The sequence below is a fragment of the Mytilus californianus genome, unplaced genomic scaffold, assembly GCF_021869535.1.
Source record: "Mytilus californianus isolate M0D057914Y unplaced genomic scaffold, xbMytCali1.0.p SCAF_2, whole genome shotgun sequence".
NCBI lineage: Eukaryota > Metazoa > Mollusca > Bivalvia > Mytilida > Mytilidae > Mytilus > Mytilus californianus.
This window is the reverse complement of record NW_026262668.1, coordinates 106,273,364-106,298,170: the sequence shown is the minus strand read 5'-3', so window position 1 is coordinate 106,298,170 and position 24,807 is coordinate 106,273,364. Positions and strand designations below refer to the sequence as shown.

Sequence of the window (24,807 nt, the reverse complement as noted above, 5' to 3'; positions counted from 1 at the left end):
ATAATTCAATTTTTGATGAAATCAAACAAAGTTTAATTTTGGACCCTTTGGACCTCAATGTGGACCAATTTAAAAACGGGGCCCAAAATCCAAAAACTAAATACACGGTTAGATTCAGCATATTAAAGAACCCCATGAAATCAAGAATAAAACCCCATTGAAATTGGTCAAGAAATAAGCAATTTATACGAAGTATCTTCTTTTGCACAATACTGTGCAATTAAATATTTCTTGCTATTGCGCAATACTGTACAATTGACAATTTCTTGCTATTGCGCAATATTGTGCTATTGGATATTTCTTGCTATTGCGCAATACTGTGCAATTGAAGATTTCTTGCTATTGCGCAATACTGTGCAATTGAAGATTTCTTGCTATTGTACAATACTGTGCAATTGAAAATTTCTTGCTATTGCACAATACTTATTATATAATAATTTACACATCCTGTTTGGTGTGTATCTCCTACCATATCATTATCATTTGCTTTTAAATATAAATCAGAAATAACCAACTTAAAATGGAAAATTTTAAAAGAAAAAAAAAATGAAAAAAAAAAAAAAAATCCCCCGCCCCCCCAAATTTTTTGAACCCCCTTGTGATTCATAACCCCCAAACTTAATCCCAGCCTTCCCTTTGTGGTATGGTACCTTGCAGTACAATTTCAGAGAGATCCATACACTTGAACACAAGTTATTGTCTGGAAACTAGAAAAATATGTTTTTCTGGCCCGTTTTTGGCCCCAAATTCCTAAACATTTAGGGCAATTACCCCCAAACTCAAACCAAGCTTTCCCTTTGTGATATGGAACCTTGTAGTACAATTTCAGAAAGATCCATACACTTACACACAAGTTATTGTCCTGAAACTAGAAAAATGCTTGTTTTTTGCCCCTTTTTGGCCCCTAATTTATAAAATATTGAGGCAATTACCCCCATCATCAATCCCAGCCTTCCCTTTGTGGTATGGTACCTTGCAGTACAATTTCAGAGAGATCCATACACTTGAACACAAGGTATTGTCTGGAAACTAGAAAAATGCTTATTTTTGGCCCCTTTTTGGCCCCCAATTCCTTAACGTTTCGGCAATGACCCCCAAACTCAATTCCAACTTTCCCTTTGTGATATGGAACCTTGTAGTACAATTTCAGAAAGATCCATACACTTACACACAAGTTATTGTCATGAAACTAGAAAAATGCTTGTTTTTTGCCCCTTTTTTGGCCCCTAATTCCTAAAATTTTGAGGCAATTACACCCAAAATCAATACCAGCATTCCTTTTGTGATATGGAACCTTGTGGTACAATGTCAGAGAGATCCATACACTAACACACAAGTTATGTCTGGAAGTTACAAAAATGCTTATTTTTGGCCCCTAATTCCTTTACTGTTGGTACCATAACCCCCAAAATCAATCCCCACCTTCCTTTTGTGGTATTGAACCTTGTGGTAAAATTTCATAGAGATCCATTCACTTAAACTAAAGTTAGAGTGCGAAAACCAATGTGTCTTCGGACGACGACGACGACGACGCCAACGTCATACCAATATACGACCACAAAAAATTTTTTGCGGTCGTATAATAAAGAGATACTTGTCCATATGACATAACCCCCATGTAACAGAACTTTATCAATGGTTAGCAAAGAATACTGCCTAGAGTCAATCTAAGAACATGCTTAACCTTTCTGGTTGATGTAAGCTCTTTTATTCATTGTTGAAGACCTTCCAGAAACTCTCTGAAAGGACATCATCAATAGAGCTTGTTCCTTTCAAATAATGTTTATTTCCATTTATCTTATTGAACGTTTGTCTTTCCTAGCATCCTTTTTTTTTGTTTTTAGGGTAAACTAATTCCAAAATATGTTGCATTTCAAATTACTCTCACAACTTATATTGATAAATATAAAACTGCATCAATATGATTTAAGATTTAGTTGTATGTGATTTATTTTTTTTTTAAGATAAAAGCCTTTGATCCAGATTTATTCTTAATTTTGAGGAATAAATTCCCAATTAATTACAATCAGCTGTTAAATCATTTAAAAAACATGATTTAAGATTGGTTCAAAATAGAAACTTTTATCATTAACCCAAAAGTCATTGAAATATCTACTCTGAACTCCTAACTAAATAATATCTCAAAGTCATGAAATAAACATTTTCAACATATTTTTACATACATATGTTTCTTATCATGAAAATAATTTATAGCGGATGCAAGATCTGTTTACCCCAGAAAATAAGCTCTAAGCCTTAATTTTTTTTCTAAGATTAACAAAAGTTTGTATCAATATTATTTAAAATCATTAAATGACTTATAATATCTTACGAAAAGCTTGTATTCTTTATTTTAGTCAAATTTCAAGAAAAGCATTTCTAAGATCAAGTGTGGGTTGAAGTGAGATAGTCTGATAGGTAAATTTCATTGGTTTAAATTCATTCAACTTTAAAAGGATAATGCCTGAGCAGTTTTAGCATGAAGACTGAAGATTTTGTCATACTTGTTTCGAGAAAAAGGTCCTGTTATTTTCTGTCAGATCTTTTAGACTGAAACAAGTACTCCCACAGGTTTTACCTGTTTGAAAGTGTACACAGAGTCACAGTAACTTAGAAACACTTCAGTTAACAATACTTTTCTGAAAAAATCTTTTGGAGGGAAAATTCCTATAAAACTTAAAACTGTTTTCAATTTTTCTCCTCTAAAAATGATCTTATTTCTAATAAACATTGAAGTATTACAACAATGTAAAATTGAACTCTTTTAGCATTGTATTAGAACAATATTAAATTTTACAAATCTTTAAATTGCATAAACAAAGATGTTCCATAAATGTGTTAAAACCAATTTTTTTTGTTGTCAAAGTAATAATCATCATTCAAATAAAAATAATTGCTTTGTTTCATTGGTTTAAATATTTTATCCTCATATATAAATTAAGGCAATTCCACTTTTATTTGTGATTTTTTGTTATAAACAAGGTTTTTATAAAAAATGCTGATAAATGTTATGTTTCAAATTATCAAAACCTTGTTCATTACAAATGAGTCAATTTAACGAAAGTCATTTCCCTTTGTTCATGATTTGAGACTGGTAACTGTGGATGGCGACATAGATTTTCTTTGATCTCTCTGAGCTTCGTCAGCTACATGCTTTTGTATCTGTAAATAGAAATCAACATCAGGCTTAGTGATAAGGCTTTACCCTAAATCATCTGATCATATTTCTTAGTCAGATTCTCTTGTATCTATTATACTTTTCAAGATTAAATTAATTGCATTAAATTTTTACCCTAATGCTAAATTTTTTGTCTTTGCAACCGTGTTGGTAAGTTGGCTGGGACAAAAAAAAAACACAAAGTCTATAGTAATTAGTTCAGATATCCTAAGAATAATTCAAGTTTGGTTGAAATTGGTTCAATGGTTTCAGAGGAGAGGATTAAAAGAAAAATAATTATGTCAACAGACACCACGAGATGGCAATAGTTCACCTAGCCCAGCTAAAGTAACGTGAAAAAAACTATACTTTTTTTTAAAATGGTCATTAAAATATGAAAAAGGTAAGGGACAAAGGACATTTAACTTCAGACCATTGAGCATCTGTAACCTTTTTTCTTTTATAATATTCAGCTTTATACACAGAGCTAATGCTGCCATTGCCATTTTACTTATTAGCATCTATTTTTCTGATATTCTACAATATTCCTCCTAAGCATGACAAAAAAGTAGGCCCTGCATTCTAGGAAAATGCAAAGTTGGAAAACTGTTTTAGAACTGAACATAATTTAGAAAGTTTATCAAAGGAAATGAACCATAAATTTAAATCATGGTCAAACTGTCTAATTAAGATACATGTACATCTGCAAATTAAATCATATGGATTCATGTTAATCATCCTAATATGGCTTTCTCCAAACACTTAAAGTACACACCCATGGTAAAATATGAATACATTGTATGTCAGCTGATTGGCAACAACATGATTTGTTTTGGCTGTTCCAATCATACTCTCACTATGCTTTTTATGAATGAGTTACCCGATGTCAATCAGTGTAAATGATGTCATTGAAAGATAAACTCTAACTGTGACGTAAGAACATTAGCATCGTTTGGGAAAATGCAATAATGTGAAAGTCTTGAAAACATGGAAGCATAAACAAACAATGGTACAAATTTGTTGGAAGTCCATTATCTTAAATCATTAATCCAGTAAGTAATTATACAAATGAAATCAATATACATGTAGGTCTAATTATAATAATTATAATAACCAGGAAATAGAATTTGTAGATAAGTTCAGTTATCTTGGAATTTTGTTAAATTTTAATGGTAAATATAATCTGTTACAGCAGAAACTATCAGAACAGGGTAGAAAAGCTGTTTTTGCCTTAAGGAGAAATATAAAAGATATTTATTTGAATTTTGTTACTTTACTTTCACTTTTTGGTACTTATATTAACAGTGTACTTTGTTATGGTTGTGAAATTTGGGGTGCTCTTAGGCACCAGCTATAGAGAGGATACATCTGGGCTATTGTAAAAATATTATGAAAGTGAAAAGCTCTACTAGTAATGTCATGGTGTACTTTGAGCTAGGTAGATTGCTATTATTGCACACCAGAAAATGTAGAATTTTTAAATACTGGTTTAAGCTGATATGTACCTCAAACTGTTACTGTTTTTTATATGATGATTTACGAAAATGTCCAAATAATAAGACAAATTGGTTGTATTTTATTAAAACTGAGTTGCTTAGTACAGGTTTAGGTGATATTTGGTATAATCAAGGTTTATTTTTTGATAGTAAGCTGTCCAGTACTTTTTACTTGATAATTAAACAACGCCTGTTTGATTGTTTGAAGCAAGATTTTGACAGCCAATTGAATAATTTAGTTAAATGTTCAAGTTATAAATATAGTAGTCATGATTTAGCTATAGAATGTGGACGCTATTCTGCAATTCCAAGAAGAAATAGACTCTGTAGTTTTTGTAAAAATGACATTGAAGATGAGATGCATTTCATTTTAAAATGTCCCACTTATCAAGGTCTTAGATCTTATTTTATCAAACCTTATTATTGGAGAAAACCTTCTATGTATAAATATATACAATTAATGAGTTCTAATAATCATAGAGAATTATGTAATTTGGGTAAATTTATATTTCGTGCACAAAAATTAAGATCTAACATGTTGTAATATGTTTCACACTACCTTTTGCTATCTATGTATACTTTGCATTGTTTATATGTTGTATGCCTATAGTTGTTATGACTTTGGTAAATAAAGATTAAAAATTTGTAAGGGTTCCACGGAACCCAGTGTCTCGCCTACTTTTTCTGTTAATCGCAGGCTCAACAAAAATGAGGAAGTAAATCAATAAAAATATTCCTCTTGATACTATCTTTTGATTGTAAGAAGCTTCTGTCCAAGTCTGGTAAAAATCCAGGATAGTTTATGAATCTAATAAATGTTTAAAATCTTTAACTGCAGACTGAATGTAATCAATGGTAATGTTAACTGGAAGAAAACAAAATTTCCTTCTAGATACTAGCATTTGATTATAAACAAGCTTCTGTCCAAGTCTGGTACAAATCCAAAATAGTATAAGAAAGTTATTAAAATTTTAAAAACTTTAACCACAGAGTGAATGTGTTGTTTCCTGGCAGAAAATCTAAGTCCATTTAAAAGTAAAATACGGAAAAAATGGATTTATTTTTTTACAAAATTTCCTTCTAGATACTAGCTTTTGACCATAAACAAGCTTCTGTCCAAGTTTGGTACAAATCCAAAATAGTATAAGAAAGTTATTAAAATGTTAAAAACTTTAACCACAGAGTGAATGTGTTGTTTCCTGACAGAAAATCTAAGTCCATTTAAAAGTAAAATAAGGAAAAAATGGATTTTTTTTTTTACAAAATTTACTTCTGGATACTATTTTATGATCATAAACAAGCTTCTGTCCAAATTTGGTAGAAACCCAGGATAGTTTAAGAAAGTTATTAAAATTTTAAAAACTTTAACCACAGAGTGAATGTAATATTTCCCGGCAGAAAAACTAAGTCCATTTATAAGAAAAATACGAAAAAAATGGAATTTTATTTTTACAAAATTTACTTCTGGATACTATCTTATGATCATAAACAAGCTTCTGTCCAAGTTTGGTAGAAATCCAGGATAGTTTAAGAAAGTTATTAAAATTTCAAAAACTTTAACCACAGAGTGAATATTTGTGGACGCCGCCGACGGCGATGCCGGTGGAATGTAGGATCACTATGTCTCGCTTTTTCGACTAAAGTCGAAGGCTCGACAATAAATTATTTGTTGTTTGCATTACCAAATTCTTGTTCATTGGGCAATGTCATTTTGATGTCAATGGGTGTGAATGATGTCATTGAAAGAATTTTAACTGTGACCTATTAACATAATCATCATACATCATGAAAGTCGTTAAAACATGGAAACATAAACAAACAATAATACAAATTTAGGCTTTAGGTATCCTCAGCATAAATCTAAGGATTAAGGTATCCTGAGATTCAACTAATGATGCTAGTTTAAGACAAATTTTGTTTGGACTAGGACCACACAATTTTTTTATAACAGAATCAGAAATAAACAAATTTTCTTTGATAAATGACTTACTATTTTTCTAACATGATTGAGTACTTGACTTCCTTGTTTTCCTTGGCAATCATCTACACCATAAGGAGGTCGTATAGTCACTTCTTCCATCACAATTATATTTTTACCTTCCCATCTGGACTCTGTCAACCTGCAATATTTGTAACATTTAAAAAGAACTGTAAAAGTGACGCAACCCAAATTTGTACTTGATCTGAGTTTTGTGGTAATAAGCATTGTGCATAAGTTTAATAACATTTGGTTGAGGCAAACTAAAGCTAGAGAACAGAAACAAATATTTGAGGAATTTTTCATTTGCAAAGGGGCATAACTCTAGAACGATAAGGACCCCACCAAAATTCAAACTTGATCTGTGTTTTGTGGTAATAAGCATTGTGCATAAGTTTCATAACATTTGGTTGAGGTAAACTAAAGTAAGAGAACGGAAACGAAAAATTAAGCAATTTTTCCATTTGTAAAGGGGCATAACTCTAGAATGGTAAAAGTGACGCCACCAAAATTGAAACTTGATCTCTGTTTTGTGGTAATAAGCATTGCGTATAAGTTTCATAACATTGGGTTGAGGTAAACTAAAGTAAGAGAACGGAAATGAAAAATTCATCAATTTTTCCATTTGTAAAGGGGCATAACTCTAGGATGGTAAAAGTGACGCCACCAAAATTACAACTTGATCTCTGCTTTGTGGTAATAAGCATAGTGCATAAGTTTCATAACATTTGGTTGAGGCAAACTAATGTTAGAGAACGGAAATGAAAAATTCAGCAATTTTTCCATTTGTAAAGGGGCATAACTCTAGAACAATAAAAGTGACGCCACCAAAATTCAAACTTGATTTGTGTTTTGTGGTAATTAGCATTGTGTTTAAGTTTCATAACATTTGGTTGAGGCAAACTAAAGTTAGAGAACGGAAACCAATTTTGGGACGTACGTTTGTTCGTACGTATGTACGTACAGACGGACAAGGATAAAACTTAATGCTCACTCCGTTACACCATAACGGAGGGGGCATAAATATGCATGTTTCAAAGATATTTATCGCAGGAATAAAGAACAAAGGCTCAACTGAAACCTGTATTGCTCATCTAGTATCGACATGTTTGCCTCAGGTAGCAATAGACTGAAGAACAATGAATGTTATAAAATTTCATTTAAGAGATGCACATATACAATGGCATTATATATTTAAGTTCAAATAAATAAAAATAAGAGGTTCAGGAAACGGAAGGGGAAACCCCCAAATAAAAGGTGCACAATAGAATTATATGGTGAGGATTCTGAGAGAGTTTCATTAAATGAATAGAGTAGAAGCAGATACTAATGTCACTATGTGTATGTAGTGTGCGGATAAGACAAAGTCTGTGTCATACCAAAGTAAACCCCAAAAATAATTCAGATGAAGTGAAGAAATTGGAGGTGCAAAAGTACATCATTTTATGAATAAGGCCACACTTAAAAAAAAATTTGGTTTGCACAAACCCTACCCAGAGGTAGAGACAGTGGGTAGGCATTTTCTTTTCTTTTTTTGGCAAAGAGAAATTGAAATGTCAGATGTTTTTTAGTCTTCATGCCTATCTGATTAAAAAAAAAATTTTCACATCAGGACAATAAAAAATTTTGAGTAGGCAGCTATTTTCTGGGTAGGTAGGGTTAGGGCAAACAAACATATTCTTTTTTATGGCCTAATCTGTTTTATGAATAATCTGTAAAAAAATTGTCAAGTGATTCAGTAGCAGTTGTGGGCACAAAAGTAGGACAAAAGGGAACTGTCATTTTTTTTCTACTTTTATAGTTCTGATAGTTATAAACAATCAATTTATAACAGTCTTTTAAAAAGCTTGATATTTTGAAATAGAAATGCGAACATCCTTAAGAAGATTTTTTTGTATTCAAAAGTATTAATTTTCCTTCATTCAACTGAAATGCATAGGACATGACTTAACAAGCAGAGGGGTGCACAGAAAGGACAGAGGGGTACTGTGCCACTCTACTTTGTGCTAGCTAAGAACACTGTTGCATACTGCAATAAAATGCTTCGCTGAGCGTAGCCTGATACGACCACAGAGGTTGAACCCTGAACAGTTTGGGCAAATTTGGACACAATATTCAAGCTTGATACTGTCTGAATTTGGATTGTGATCAAATTTTTGACATAATATAGGTTTCTGACACAAAATAAATGTGGTCAAAGATCTTACAAATCTATTGTGCAATACTGTGCAATTGAAGATTTCTTCTTGAAACATTTGAAAAATTTTGAAAAAAGAATATGAATCCCTTAAAAAAATTGGAAAAAAAATCCCCCCCAACTTTTTGAAACCCTCCTAGGAGCAATAACCCCAAAACTCAATCCCAGCCTTTCCTTTGTAGTATGGAACATTGTAGTACAATTTCAGAGAGATCCATACACTTAAACACAAGTTATTGTCTGGAAACTAGAATAAAATGCTCCGCTGGGGCGCAGCTTGATACGACCGCAGAGTTCGAACCCTGAACAGTTGGGGCAAGTATGGACACAACATTCAAGCTTGATACAGCACTGAATTTGGATTGTAATTAAATATTTGACACAGCATAGGTTTCTGACACAGAATGAATGTGGTCTAAGAACTTAAAAATTTTTAATTTACCTATTCAAACCATATCATTATTATTTGCTTTTATATATAAAGAAGAAATAACCAATTTAAAATGGAAAATTTTAAAGATAAAAAAATTGCCCCCCCCCCCCCCCAATTTTTTTGAATCCCCTTATGATTCATCACCCCCAAACTCAATCCCAGCCCTCCCTTTGTGGTATGGTACCTTGCAGTACAATTTCAGAGAGATCCATACACTTGAACACAAGCTATTGTCTGGAAACTAGAAAAATGCTTGTTTTTTTGCCCCCAAATTCCTAAACGTTTAGGGCAATTACCCCCAAACTCAAACCCAGCTTTGCCTTTGTGATATGGAACCTTGTAGTACAATTTCATAAAGATCCATACACTTACACACAAGTTATTGTCCTGAAACTAGAAAAATGCTTGTTTTTTTTGCCCCTTGATGGCCCCTAATTCCTAAAATTTTGAGGCAATTACCCCCATAATCAATCCCAGCCTTCCCTTTGTGGTATGGTACCTTGCAGTACAATTTCAGAGAGATCCATACACTTCAACACAAGTTATTGTCTGGAAGTTACAAAAATGCTTATTTTTGGCCCCTAATTCCTTAACTGTTGGTACCATAACCCCCAAAATCAATCCCCACCTTCTTTTTGTGGTATTGAACCTTATGATAAAATTTCATAGAGATCCATTCACTTAAACTAAAGTTAGAGTGCGAAAACCAATGTGTCTTCGGACGACGACGACGACAATGCCATACCAATATACGACCGCAATAAAAATGCTTGTTTTTGGCCCCTAATTCCTACATGTTTGGGGCAATTAACCCCAAACTCAATCAAAGCCTTCCCTTTATTATATGGAACCTTGTGGTACAATGTCAGAGAGATCCATACACTTCTTACACACAAGTTATTATCTGGAAACTAGAAAAATGCTTGTTTTTGGCCCCTTTTTGGCCCTTAATTCCTAAACTGTTGGCCCCATAACCCCTAAAATGAATCCCAACCTTCTACTTGTGGTATTAAACATTGAAGTACAATTTCAGATCAATCGAAATACTTATACACAATTTATTATCCTGAAACTAGAAAAATGCTTGTTTAGGGCCCCTTTCGGGCCCCTAATTCCTAAACAGTTGGGACCATCATCCCCAAAATCAATCCCAACCTTCCTTTTCTGGTATTGAACACTTCTGTATTTTTGATTCCTGCTTCAAATAATACTGTAGTGATTTCCAATCAAAATAAATTCTGTTAAAGTTACTTTTTTAGTCTATTAACAATAGCAATCGTGTTCATTTCGTCATCACCAAAATATAATAGTAAATCCTAAAACTTTATAATCATGCACACCACATTATATACTGCTGTACTATTGTCAGGTTTTTTTTTAACCTGTACACAAACATTCTCCTTAAAGCCTGGGGTATTCCTTTAGTTTCCTTCTTTGATGAGGCAAATTAAACCAAAAATTCAAATTGATGTAAATGACTTACGTTTTAACAATAGCGTTAAACACTTTTTGTGCTTCATCAGAAACACCAATACCAATGTAGTTAATGCGTTTCCGTTTCTCTTCTTTACTTGCATTTAATCTGTTATTCAACTGAAAATATAAGTATAATAAATATAAACAAAGTTTTTTAATTTAACACAAATTTAAAAATGTCAGCTTACATGTACATGTGCCAGTGTGAGAGAGAAAAAAAGGTCCCTGCAATGGCTGTAACAATTTAAACTCGTGCAAAGCCAAGAGTGTCCACAGTAACTAGATCAAGACAGTACACATATTTTGTTTTGTTAACAAACATTCAAATGTCAGTATGATGAAGTTAAGAATCTATAACAAAAGGTTTAAGTTATATAAAGAGGAACCTTCAGTGATTTCAACATCACATGCCAAATCTAAAATCTTACATTGCGAGGGCTCGTCTTTTAGAACTGACTTGTCATCTTGTATGAATGTCTCTTACTGTCGAAGAATGTTTGGTGAAATGTACTTGTGTTTGTCTACTGTGGCACAAAAATTTTCTGGAATGTGACTGCCTTTACTACTAATTGTATACCAATTTTGATGGTTTTCTATGGTACAGGTGAAACAAAGTACAAATTTTCTATAGGCTTGTATGCAGACTTTTGCTGGGCGCAGCTTGATACGACCTCAGAGGTCGAACCCTGAACAGTTGGGGCAAGTATGGACACAACATTAAAGCTTTATACAGCACTGAATTTGGATTGTGATTAAATATTTGACACAGCATAGGTGTCTGACACAGAATGAATGTGGTCTAAGAACTTAAAAAATTTTAATTTACCTATTCAAACCATATCATTATTATTTGCTTCTATATATAAATCAGAAATAACCAATTTAAAATGGTAAATTTTAAAGAAAAAAAAACAAAAAAAATACCCCCACCCAAAATTTTTTGAGCCCCTAATGATTCATCACCCAAAAACTCAATCCCAGCCTTCCCTTTGTGGTATGGTACCTTTGCTATACAATTTCAGAGAGATTCATGCACTTGAATACAAGTTACTGTCTGGAAACTACAATAAAACGCTGAGCGCAGCCTGATACCACCGCAGAGGTCAAACCCTGAACAGTTGGGGCAAATTTGGACACAATATTCAAGCTTGATACTGTCTGAATTTGGATTGTGATCAAATTTTTGACATAATATAGGTTTGTGACACAAAATAAATGTGGTCAAAGATCTTATAAATCCATTGCGCAATACTGTGCAATTGAAGATTTCTTCTTGAAACTTTTCAAAATTTGAAATTTTAAAAATTTTGTAAAAAAAATATGAATCCCTTTAAAAAAATTGGGAAAAAAATCCCCCTTGGAACAATAACCCCAAAACTCAATCCCAGCCTTTCCTTTGTAGAATGGAACCTTATAGTACAATTTCAGAGAGATCCATACACTTACACACAAGTTATTGTCTGGAAACTAGAAAAATTCGTAAGGGTTCCGCGGAACCCAGTGTCTCGCCTACTTTTTCTGTTAATCGCAGGCTCAACAAAATTGAAGAAGTAAATCAATACAAATATTCCACTTGATACTATCTTTTGATTGTAAGAAGCTTCTGTCCAAGTTTGGTAAAAATCCAGGATAGTTTATGAATCTAATAAATGTTTAAAAACTTTAACTGCAGACTGAATGTAATCACTGGTAATGTTAACTGGAAGAAAACAAAATTTCCTTCTAGATACTAGCATTTGATCATAAACAAGCTTCTGTCCAAGTTTGGTACAAATCCAAAATAGAATAAGAAAGTTATTAAAATTTTAAAAACTTTAACCACAGAGTGAATGTGTTGTTTCCTGGCAGAAAATCCAAGTCCATTTAAAAGTAAAATACAGAAAAAATGGATTTATTTTTTTACAAAATTTCCTTCTAGATACTAGCTTTTGGTCATAAACAAGCTTCTGTCCAAGTTTGGTACAAATCCAAAATAGTATAAGAAAGTTATTAAAATGTTAAAAACTTTAACCACAGAGTGAATGTGTTGTTTCCTGGCAGAAAATCTAAGTCCATTTAAAAATAAAATAAGGAAAAAATGGATTTATTTTTTTACAAAATTTACTTCTGGATACTATCTTATGATCATAAACAAGCTTCTGTCCAAGTTTGGTACAAACCCAGGATAGTTTAAGAAAGTTATTAAAATTTTAAAAACTTTAACCACAGAGTGAATGTAATATTTCACGGCAGAAAAACTAAGTCCATTTATAAGTAAAATACGGAAAAAATGGAATTTTATTTTTACAAAATTTACTTCTGGATACTATCTTATGATCATAAACAAGTTTCTGTCCAAGTTTGGTAGAAATCCAGGATAGTTTAAGAAAGTTATTAAAATTTCAAAAACTTTAACCACAGAGTGAATATTTGTGGACGCCGCCGATGACAACAACGACGGCGATGCTGATGGAATGTAGGATCGCTATGTCTCGCTTTTTCGACTAAAGTCGAAGGCTCGACAAAAATGCTTGTTTTTGGCCCCTCATTTCTACATGTTTGGGACAATTAACCCAAACTCAATCCCAGCCTTCTTTTTTGTTATATGGAACCTTGTGATACAATGTCAGAGAGATCCATACACTTACACACAAGTTATTGTCTGGAAACTATAAAACTGCTTGTTTTTGGACCCTTTTTCCTAAACTGTTGGCCCCATAACCCCTAAAATGAATCCCAACCTTCTACTTGTGGTAGTAAACATTGTGGTACAATTTCAGAGCAATCGAAATACTTATACTTATACACAAGTTATTATCCTGAAACTAGAAAAATGCTTGTTTTGGGCCCCTTTTTTCCTAAACGGTTGGGACCATCATCCCCAAAATCAATCCCAACCTTCCTTTTGTGGTATTGAACCTTTTTAAAACATTTCATAGAGATCCATTCACTTAAAGTAAAGTTATTGTCCTGAAACCAATGTGTCTTTGGATGACGACGCAGACGACGACGACATCATACCATTATACGATCCAAAAAAAATTTTTGCGGTCGTATAAAAATGCTTGATTTTTGGCCCCAAATTCATTAACATTTAGGGCAATTACCCCCAAACTCATACCCAGCTTTCCCTTTGTGATATGGAACCTTGCAGTACAATTTCATAAAGATCCATACACTTACACACAAGTTATTGTCCTGAAACTAGAAAAATGCTTGTTTTTTGCCCCTTTTTGGCCCCTTATTCCTAAAATTTTGAAGCAATTACCCCCAAAATCAATCCCAGCCTTCCCTTTGTGGTATGGTACCTTGCAGTACAATTTCAGAGAGATCCATACACTTGAACACAAGTTATTGTCTGGAAACTAGAAAAATGCTTATTTTCGGCCCCTTTTCTGTCCCTTATTCCTGAACATTTAGGGCAATTACCCCCAAACTCAATTCCAGCTTTCCCTTTGTTATATGGAACCTTGTAGTACAATTTCAGATAGATCCATAGACTTACACACAAGTTATTGTCATGAAACTAGAAAAATGCTTGTTTTTTGGTCCTTTTTTGGCCCCTAATTCCTAAAATTTTGAGGCAATTACCCCCAAAATTAATCCCAGCATTCCCTTTGTAATATTGAACCTTGTGGTACAATGTCAGAGAGATCCATACACAAACACACAAGTTTTGTCTGGAAGTTACAAAAGTGCTTATTTTTGGCCCCTTTTTGGCTTCTAATTCCTTAACTGTTGGTACCATAACCCCCAAAATCAATCCCAAACCTTCCTTTTGTAATATTGAACCTTATGGTAAAATTTCATAGAGATCTATTCACTTAAACTAAAGTTAGAGTGCGAAAACCAATGTGTCTGCGGACAACGACAACAAAGTCATACCAATATATTTTGCGGTCGTATGAAAATCACATTTTCTTCTTAATCCCTATAATAAATGTATTTGGCCACTTCACTTTATTGCTAAAATAACTATGTTTATGACGATATGTTGAAGGGATTGAATATGTCCACTCTCAATTTTTTTTAATTTTATATCTGTTTATGTGGTGCAATCCATTCATGATATCCATGGCATTATACTGAGGAAATAATTTTCTGCCTGAAACTTTTTTCTGAGCAGTGTTCTCCATTTTTCACTAAGGTAAGTGTTTTGAAAAAATAACTTGCAACCGGGTGGTTTTTTTTTGTTTATACATTTCCAACCGGGTTTTTTTACTGTTAGAGAGGGTCACAAAAAGAAGAATTAGTATTGTATTCACATTTAATAAAATTGAACTGTTCCTCTGCTATCACTGCTAGCCATTCATTTGACAAATTAGTTTTGCAGATCTTGGATAGCAGATATGGCTTTTGTAGGACTACCTCCTCCTGCATATATGCAACTAGCTTATCGATCCAAGTTTCTGTCTCGTTCCTCGCTTTAGTGCTGTATTTTTGGAACACAGAGCAGTAATATCCTCCTTCTGTGACGATTAGCCATTTAAAGTCCTGTTCATATTTATCAAATGAGGGGTAACCTCTCAATTTAATGACTATCTCTCATGTTTATGAGGGTACATTTAACGAGATACAAATGAGCACATATTTATTTTATTTACAGAAAATTTTCCCAAAGAACTATACATCTATTTGGTGTTATATGGTCAAAACATGTCCAAGAATTTTGTAATATTTCTGGACTTATATCTTCTTTATTAAAAATAATGGGACCTTCTTTTAGAAATGTTGGTCCGAACATAACGATTTTTTCCCCTTTTAAGTTAAAACACCTAAGTTTTTCTCTTTTCTTTTCTTCAACAAAATTAACATAACCTCTTGCCAGAGAGACAGTCCCTCATTTGGGGGATTGTTCCCAACCTGTTTATCTTCGCGATCGCTGATGACTGAGGCTAAACTTACAAATAGCAAGTACACAAAAAATATTTCTTTATTAAATGTGCTGAGTGAAATTTTGCTGAGTATAAAATAGCTGAAATTATTTCAGTTAAGTTTTCAATTTTTTACGCTGGAGTTTATATATGCATTTGTTTACCCTACTATCATGACTACAGACAATATATATGGTACAGTGTTGTATATACAGATTTCTTGCTAAATACCTTCTGTAAATTCAAGTTAGACAGTGCAGGTGGAGGGTCATCAGATTCTTTTACAACTTTTACTTCACTACAATAATTCAGATTTACCATGCGAACATCATGGACATTGTGTTTACCACTGGCAGAAGATGATTCTAGCAAACAGTTAAGGAGTATATATACTAGAAATAATAGTGGGTTATCATGTAGGATTTTCATCTATTGTATCATTTATTGTATGTTGGAAATTTAATATTCTTTCCACAACATGTCACAGTGGCAAGCCATGATGATTTCTTGGTGACAGATGGTGACTTTTTAACAGTTTTAAAAAAAAAATGTATTTATCATCGGACATATGCCAATGTAAACAAACTGAAAGTGGCAGTTCACTCTAATTTCTTGTAGTAGCAAGTCATTAATATATATATAAACAACAACAAATTATTGAAAAGGGTAACACAGTTAGTTATATGTACTTATCTTCCCTCATCATGATCATAGAAAAGCACATGTACGATAGATTCTTTCATGCATAATGCCTAGTGTAATATGCAATATATATGTTAAGTAATAAACTGTTTAACTTTCAAAATGATTCGATATTCCAGGGATTGCATTTCCTCGATAGAGAGTTGCTGCTCACAAGGAAGCTATTAAACCAAGAGTTTCAAGTCATCCCTTCATAAATTTTACGGACGCCAGCACAAGTTGGTTGACTGTTATGGAATATTCGTTTCACAGATGATAGCAGGTATGTTCAAATAGTCGTTACTACAATCCCGTCCCCCTTTCCTTATCACCGGGTTTGTACTAACATGAGCACTTCAGATCACCCTGAGTTTTTGGTGGGGTTGGTGTTGCTCAGTCTTTAGTTTTCTATGTTGAGTTTTAAGTACTGTTGTTCATGTGTTGTTTGTCTGTTGGTCTTTTTCTTTTTTAGCCATGGTGTTGTCAGTTTATTTTTATCTTGTGAGTGTGAATGTCCCTTTGGTATCTTTCGCCTCTCTTAAAATATGTACAAAACATAAATTTTTCAAATTGTGTATTTTTTGTGTGTAGCATCTTGATACTTTGTAGTCTTCGTCACATTGCCCCATATATGTTGTTTTACATATTTTAACAAATATATATGAATAGAAAATTTTTTCAATTTGTTTTATTCATTTGGTGGCACTTCCTGCACATTCAGTATGTAACCTTAGGTAGCATTTTGAAGCCAACACATTTTTGGTGATACCACTTCAGACACCTGTCGCAAACTATAGATACATATTTGTGTGATCTAAAGCAGCGAGCAATGAATTGAAAAAAGAAATGCATGTTTAACAGTAAATAAATATGAACAGTGGTCATACATGTACACCTAATTGCTATTTCAGTATTTGTCCCCCATAACTGGACACCACAAAGGTTCCCGTAAAATTTTTGACACCCAAAAAGGAAAAGTTATTGTTGTATGACATCATTAGTTCAAGTGTCGCAGATTCCTAAATAGTGATAAGGTCTATTCAAATAACATAAAAAAGGCTGTTTATATCATGGTAATTCAAAGGGATAACATAAAAAAGACTTTAAATATCATTCTGATGCATACAACAATGAGTTTTGGACAATGGCGTCGATCATTGTGTTTAGGTACGTTAAAAAGGTTACGGGAATGTTTGTGATGACCTACGGACGATTTATAAACAAACATAATTTCGTAGAAAAAAGTGATATCATTTCCATAACAACTCGTCATTTATTGAAGGATACTGATTGCAAGCATTTTGCTTTCTACATCGAAAGCTAAAACTTCCCCTTGCAATTTTTGATTGTAACATGTCGTACACGACACAATACTTCCTATATTGAAGTATTCGCCCTCTTGGGCCATAATCTTCATTTTTCTGCCACCAAGATGAGTGAATATGGAGTAAATATTTTGTTTAATTCTGATTGGCCGAGAGAAAAAAACGACTAAATTATTAGTCGAATGTCGGTTAAATATCCGGTAAAAATATCGTCTGATAAAAAGAAAATAATACCACTGATTACGGAAGGGTGGAAGCGAATAGATATCAAACTTTAGCCCAAGCTGAAAACTACTTAATTATGTTCATTAAACGGACCATATAAGGGAGCTACCATTTGATTTTTATGGGGGGGGGGGGGGGGGGGCTAGGATGAAAAGTTTTGTCCTGCATTATTTTTTAGTTGTAATCTCTGTCCTGCCTTTTTATTTTTCACTCTATTCGGTCCTACCTTTTTTTTTAAAAAGTTTATCCTGACTTTTTTACCTAAATTGTCATCCTGACTTTGTTTTGGTAAATGTCTCATCCTGCCTTTTTTTTTTACTCAAAACTCCTGTCCTGCCTATTTTTTTCAAATTTCATCCTAGCCCCCATAAAAATCAAATGGTAGCTCCCTAATAGGCTCAACTATAATATTCGTATTGCGTATCTAGAGGCTTCCGGGATTGAGGCAACGAGGGAACTACCTCACCGAATTTTTGACAAAAAATAGAGAATGATAGAGAGAGATAAAAATAAATAACCGTGTATTCCATAGAATCTGGGAACAGTATATCTATGTTCCTGATAGAAAAGAGTATCAAGTATAGATGATTTTAAACACTTTAATTCTCTATCCTTTACATACAAAGTCCTCATTATTAACTAAAAAACTATGGTTAGTCCCAACTTACAACGGTTTCATAAGAATTACCGATATAGACACAAACTTGTCGTTTAAGATAGTTAAGGAACGGACAAATTATACCGTGTTATAAAAACTATGATTCAAACAAGACGTCAGAAATGTGCAACATGACATTTTCTTCAAAGTTTTGATTGCGTTTGGCGAACGTGGCAACCGAGACGGCTTGTCATATTCCTATAGGAACTTCAACTGTGCCCCTCCTCCCTATCGGACATGCATCTGGATTTATATGTGTCAGACTTCATAGCTCGTCCAGCTATAATATATCCATGAAGCATGTACACGTAGAAAGTTAAAAGTTAATATTGCCATGATCAAAAACTTAAACTCGGTGATGTCCACAATCATTTTTTATAAGACTCGTGACAAAAACGTAACTTTTATGATCATTCATGAATATCTTGTTACAGAAATAAGGAGATGTGGTATGATTGCCAATGAGACAACTCATGATCCACGAAAGTTCAAATGAAGTGAATGTAATCAATTTTAGGCAACCGTACGGCCTTCAACAATGAGAAAACCCAATACCGTACAGTCGGCCATAAAAGGCCGCGACATAAAAAATATGAAACAATTCAATTGAGAAACGATCTAAATTTTAACAAAACAATGAACGAAAAACAAATATAACAGACATGAACCAACGACAACCACTGAACTACAGGTTCCTGACTTGGGACAGGCACATAAAGAATGTGGCGGGGTTAAACATGTTTGTGAGCGCTCAACCCTCCCCTAACCTGGGACAGTGGTGTAACAGCACAACATGGACCCTCTACCAGGGCAACCGTAATTACGCCTCCCGTTCATAAAATTCTGGCCTAGGACTATTGAAATGTTGAGTAACGCCTTATACCCTAGAATTTGGAATTTCTCGTTATTGGTTTACTGCTGTTAAGATCCATCCAATCATTTTAATATACCATAGACAATTAATGAAGAGAATTCGACATAAAAATGTCAAACCTTGACACTTTAACTATAAAATTTACATGCTCCTAGTTAGGAACCGTTACATTAGTGCATTTCACAATTATTTTATGTTTTTTAGCAAAAAAAAGGTCCAAAATATTTTTCGCCTCGCTCCGCTCGGCAAAAGATTTGATTCTACGCCCCCTCTTTAAAATATCCTAGAAACGCCCCTGATTTTGTCGTCATGCACCAAAAATTACCGTTAACGTCATTTCGAAAGATTGTTTTACCGTTTTTCGTCATGAAGATGTCTGCCCCTGTCTAACATGCTTTTCTTTCCCAGTTTAAATTCCTGCTCTCATTCACAGTTCGACCTACTTTGCAGAACCTATCTATTAAATCTGTTCTTTTCCTATACACATGCAACATTAAATTTTGTCACTTGATGTTAGGCAAACAACAATCAATCAATATAAACCTATATAAAATCGACTTTTTTGCATTTTCAAATTACGAAAATATTTTGCGACGCCGGTTTGCCGTTAGCTTGTAATGTCCCAAATCCATATCAGCTTCCCGGTTTTTGAAACACAATGAGGCGTTGACTGCCAAGCCTCAAATCGTTTGCTTCCGCTGTGACTAAATTTGGTAGAGAGAAAATGGCAGATTTCGTAAGAACATTTCTTGTAAATACGACCAAAAATTTTCAAGTTTGCTTCTTCTTCTACGGGGATAATCTACTCATTGAAAAGTTCTATAAACGGCAGATATGTAATATAGATACAATGAATAAGCGTTGATTCTTGAAAAAGAAACCATGAGCCCGGACGCTTATCCATTGTATCTATTACTTAAACTATTGTGTTGATGCCTTTTCTTAATTAGAAGGTATTGTAAGTGAGTTTAAATAACCATGGTATCATGTTCAACGATGCATTACTAAATATAAGATCACAACTATTTGGTTAGAAAAATACAAATATAACATAACACGTCTGTCTCTAAATTATCAGGCATCTGAATATTATCTGTGTTTACAAAATAAGATATATTCGAACTTATTTCTAATAAAATTGAGAATGGAAATGGGGAATGTGTCAAAGAGACAACAACCTGACCAAAGAGCATATATAAAGTAATATATAATAAGTATGTTACCGGAATTTCTAGCAAGAAGCCTAACTCTAGGCACACCACGATTTACTCGCATAGGAATTTGCGAATAAACATTTGTAAAATTATGTAGTAAAACAGATGAAATCTTACTATATATCTACAAACAAAAATGGACAAATTGAATGTAATCATTTTCGTTTCAAATATGTGAAATAGCCAATAATAATAATAAAAAAAAACACGGTAAAACTCACTATTATTACAAAAATATTCACAATTACATACAAAATAAGAAAAAACAGAAAAACTAAAGAATAGGGTCAACAAAGAGAATACAGGGATTCGAACCTAAACCGACAAGTCCCTACCTTTAACTTGACTCTTTAACTTTTTGATCTTAACCATGCTAACCTCGCGGCTACCAACTTATACTATACGATTGCCTATTATATATATGTATATATAAAGGTAAAAGCCCTGTGTGTGCGTTGTACCGATGTATATCATATGTTCATTTATATATATAAAATAGACATTTAAATTGTAACCAATTGGTAGCCGAGATGTTTCGTCGATATGTTGATGTCAGTCACACATAACAGATTTCAAGGACGGGTTCGATCATCCCCAGTGAAGGCATATAAAAATTACAAAAATTAAGTCTAGGTTAGTCTATGGAAAGGTAAATACTATGGAATTTAGAGCGAGGGGCTTGCCCCGAGCTCTTAATTTCATAGTATATACCTTTTCATAGACTATCCAATTTAGCACATATTTACAACTCGAGTAATCTTTTAATTGGTCTATTGATAGTTTATTTTGGCTGACTACTTGTATCACAGGTGTTTGTAAAACGGAGCTCATTAACGAAGTTTTGTAAATCTACTCACTAGTATCATTGTAAAATATGTGATTTCAAAAGGCCCTTCAGTCCAGAATGAAAAGATGGTAGCTACTGGTGTAAGTATGTATATTGATATAAAGCGGTGATTTACTATACATGTTCTTCTTATATGGTAAGATGACAAAATAAATTGACCAAAAGCAGGCAATAATTAAATTGCAGTGGAAGCTTTAAATGTTTTGAAAACATTTTTTTAATTTCACAGTAAAACTAAAGCTATTATAAATTTGAAACATATAGATAGTTTGTCCCCGTAGATATAGTCTAGCAGATAGGCATTAAAAGCAACTACCAATAGATCAGAGATTATAGGTTTTGTGTTTTGTGGCTTTTTTTTATTATTTCAAAGTAAAAACTAAAAGATTTATCAGAATATGTTTATATATATATATATATATATATAATATCATAGGTTTGAACGTTGTTTTCAATTTAGACTTGTTTATATTTTTTCGTTTGGGCTTGTATTATATTTGCCTTCGGGTTTATATGATCCGTTCAGCCTATTTCGACTCTTCAAAATTCAAGAGTCAATCCCAAATTGAGGTAAATTATTTGGCCTTCCAAATACCGTTTCGATTCCTAACATCACTGAAGAGACATTAATTGTCGAAATCCGGATATGGTGTACAAATATTTGCACCTCATGTTTGCGATATACCATCTTTCCGCAAGTTTATTGTTTTCTGTTTGGTATTAAATTAATATAATTAAGATCCATTGTGTTACATCTGTGATCCGTTTATTTGGCAATCGCCATGGCAGTCAGCAGTGTTTAAGAACATCCGTTGTTCGACCTGCTAGTCAAATGCGTTTTGTTAAAATATACTTTTTCACTTTTTTGGTCTTTTGGAAAATGTTGTTTGTGCTGTATTTAGACCCCTCTACAAAGAAATTTGTTTTGCATGCACACGTATAAAAATTGCGGTTTTTATCCAACGCAATCATAGGTTTGAACGTTGTTTTCAATTTAGACTTGTTTATATATATATATATATATATATAGGTGGCACATTATCTTCACCAAGTTGCTTTAATTTTCCTTCACAAGGTTTCATAGTACACACTTTTTTGTATACAAAGTAATTGCATGGATGATACATTATCATAATTTTAAGATATCGTTGTACTCTAATCAAGGTATAAAGAACCATATGTATTACCCTTTATTTAAATGATAAACTTTGCAATTGTCAAAAACATTTTTTAGATCCAAAGATTTTAATAGCAGGATATTTAAAAGTCAACGTGAAAACTAATTACAAACTATTTAATTTAATTTGGAACACAGCATTTTATTTAAAAATAGCCAGTGGCAATTTTTGTTTAAAATATCTTGATTACGATACAATGAACTCTTACCCTTGTGGTCATTCATGCGTAGTTACTTAGTACACAGGAAAAGTATGTACTATGAAAATGAGAAGGCAAATATAAGCAATTTGATTGGACGAGAAGTTGTAAGTATGTGCTAAAGGTAAGTTGTTTAATTAATTCCATTAGTGAACAGAAATCAGTAAATTAGCTATTCAAACTTAACATACCAAAGTTGAGCGATTAATGGAACGGTAATAAAATATACGTAATACATAAAGTTTTAATACACAGGCGATGAACATTGAACATATTCTGTACAATGAACATGAAACGATGTATGAAAAATGCGTGTGGGATGATAGAACTCAGAAAAAAATTTGGTTTCCACAGTTCGAATAAATTATGAAGCGTTGTGTAATTACGGAAATGTTAACCAATTTTAAATTCCTACCGAAAATTTGTTTCTTTTAACGTGCTGAGTTTGTGGCATTTTTAACACGGCATTTCAGGTTTTATCTTCCCGGTGCGAATGGACAAGCTAGTGAAATTATGGTAACGAAATTATTCTGCCTGCAGTCTAAAAGGAACGTGTTACTTTTCAGCCCGGATACCCTCAGTCTTCCGAGGTAGAAGATTCTTTATCTGGAAGCCGAAAATTATTTCTATAATACGGCATGAGGCAAACATTTGTTTTCCTCATACAACAAATACAATTAAAAAAATGAGATGACTTCAACTTTGACAATTTCTTTATAATAAACTGTTATTGTATCTATGTTTAACGATTCGATAGATTGATAAAAATATCAAGGAATATCAAAATACCTTAAAAAATGTTCGAACATGATATTATATTTTGTAGTGAAAAGGTTTAATTCAACCCAAGTTGCAAGAAATGCTGTTTTGCCAGCAACGTCGTTCTATAACGTAAACAGAAAAGGTTAATTATAGTTCCCGCCAAAATTCAATAATAAGATTATTTCCGTTTTAGTGGATTTCAGTAAAACATCGGTGACCCCCCTTTTTTATTTATGCTTTTAAAATCTTCCCTGAAGCTGCAATTTATGCAGAAGTTTGAAGGGAAAAACATTAGTAGATTTTTTTTTTATTTAAAAAAAAATCTATTATAAACAGCAATTAAAAATGGCGGGAAATGTTCAAAGGCCTTCAAAAATAAGGAAACCGAGACAAATAAATGTTCATAAGGTACAAGTTACATTTGACTGTTTTTGTTATTCCAGTTAAACATCGTTTTTCAATAAGTTTGTCTATTTTTAGCAATTTAGAGCGCTATTTCTATATTTCGTTATAACGCGATTCTTTAAATTTTGATGACGTCATATCTCGAAAACAACATCGGTGACCCCAATTTTTTTTCGCCTAAAATATCGTAATAAGTATGATCTTTCTACATGCAAAATTTCAATGAATTATTATTATTAGTATAAATAGTGTGATTTCCCTTTAACGAACCCATGCATTGTAGATTGTTTATTTTAGACTTTTTATAATTTGGATATACGTTTTAGTATGTTGTTAATCAAATATGAGAATTTGAGTCAAATCGGTGAACAGGAATTTGACAGCTAATGGCTCTTTAAGCAATAACGGTTCGTTAATTTGTAAATCACATTATTGAAACTGTTTGATATGGGAATAGTAAAGGTATTGATAATTCACTTGGTTTAACATATACTCCAAAACATTTAATGAAATTAAAAACAATCTTAACAGGTTCAGCGGAACCATATGCCTGATCTGTGACTGTTCTGTCAGTATAAAAGTGTAAAGGCTAAAGTTGATTGTCAAAAAAGTATGTTCGTAAAATACAAAAAAGAAAGGGAAAAAACGAATATAAAAAAAAATATCTATCTAAATTTTCCCCAACTATATAGTTATTACAAAGGAATTTCCCAGTCTTGATTTAAAAATACTAGTTATAATAATTGTATTATACCAGGAACATATATCCCAGATTATACGTAGCGCTATTACTTAACAAACAATGGAGATTATTTATATCAATTATGTCAAAGTCAGAAAAAAAATTTC

The 24,807-nt window shown here is 32.8% G+C and overlaps 2 protein-coding genes across 7 annotated transcripts in view; one reads left to right on the top strand and one right to left on the bottom strand.

The window, feature by feature from the left end:
* Window positions 1-24,807, top strand: part of LOC127728532 (E3 ubiquitin-protein ligase TRIM33-like) — a 316,221-nt gene that overhangs the window by 103,027 nt on the left and 188,387 nt on the right. The window contains exon 2 of one of the 6 annotated variants that reach the window (XM_052235973.1): window positions 9,219-9,241. The exons of the other annotated variants lie outside the window; for them this stretch is intronic. The gene's annotated coding sequence lies outside the window, so the exon portion shown is untranslated. Of the gene's footprint in view, window positions 1-9,218; window positions 9,242-24,807 lie in introns of those variants that run through there. 6 annotated transcript variants of the gene reach the window in all.
* Window positions 1,809-17,734, bottom strand: LOC127728545 (protein LSM12-like). The gene is made up of 5 exons (XM_052235994.1): window positions 17,559-17,734; window positions 15,822-15,955; window positions 10,745-10,854; window positions 6,644-6,773; window positions 1,809-3,162 (listed from the first exon to the last, which is right to left on the bottom strand). Exons 1-5 carry the CDS (start codon window positions 17,686-17,688, stop codon window positions 3,079-3,081), a joined length of 588 nt encoding a protein of 195 aa, XP_052091954.1. The 5' UTR covers window positions 17,689-17,734; the 3' UTR covers window positions 1,809-3,078.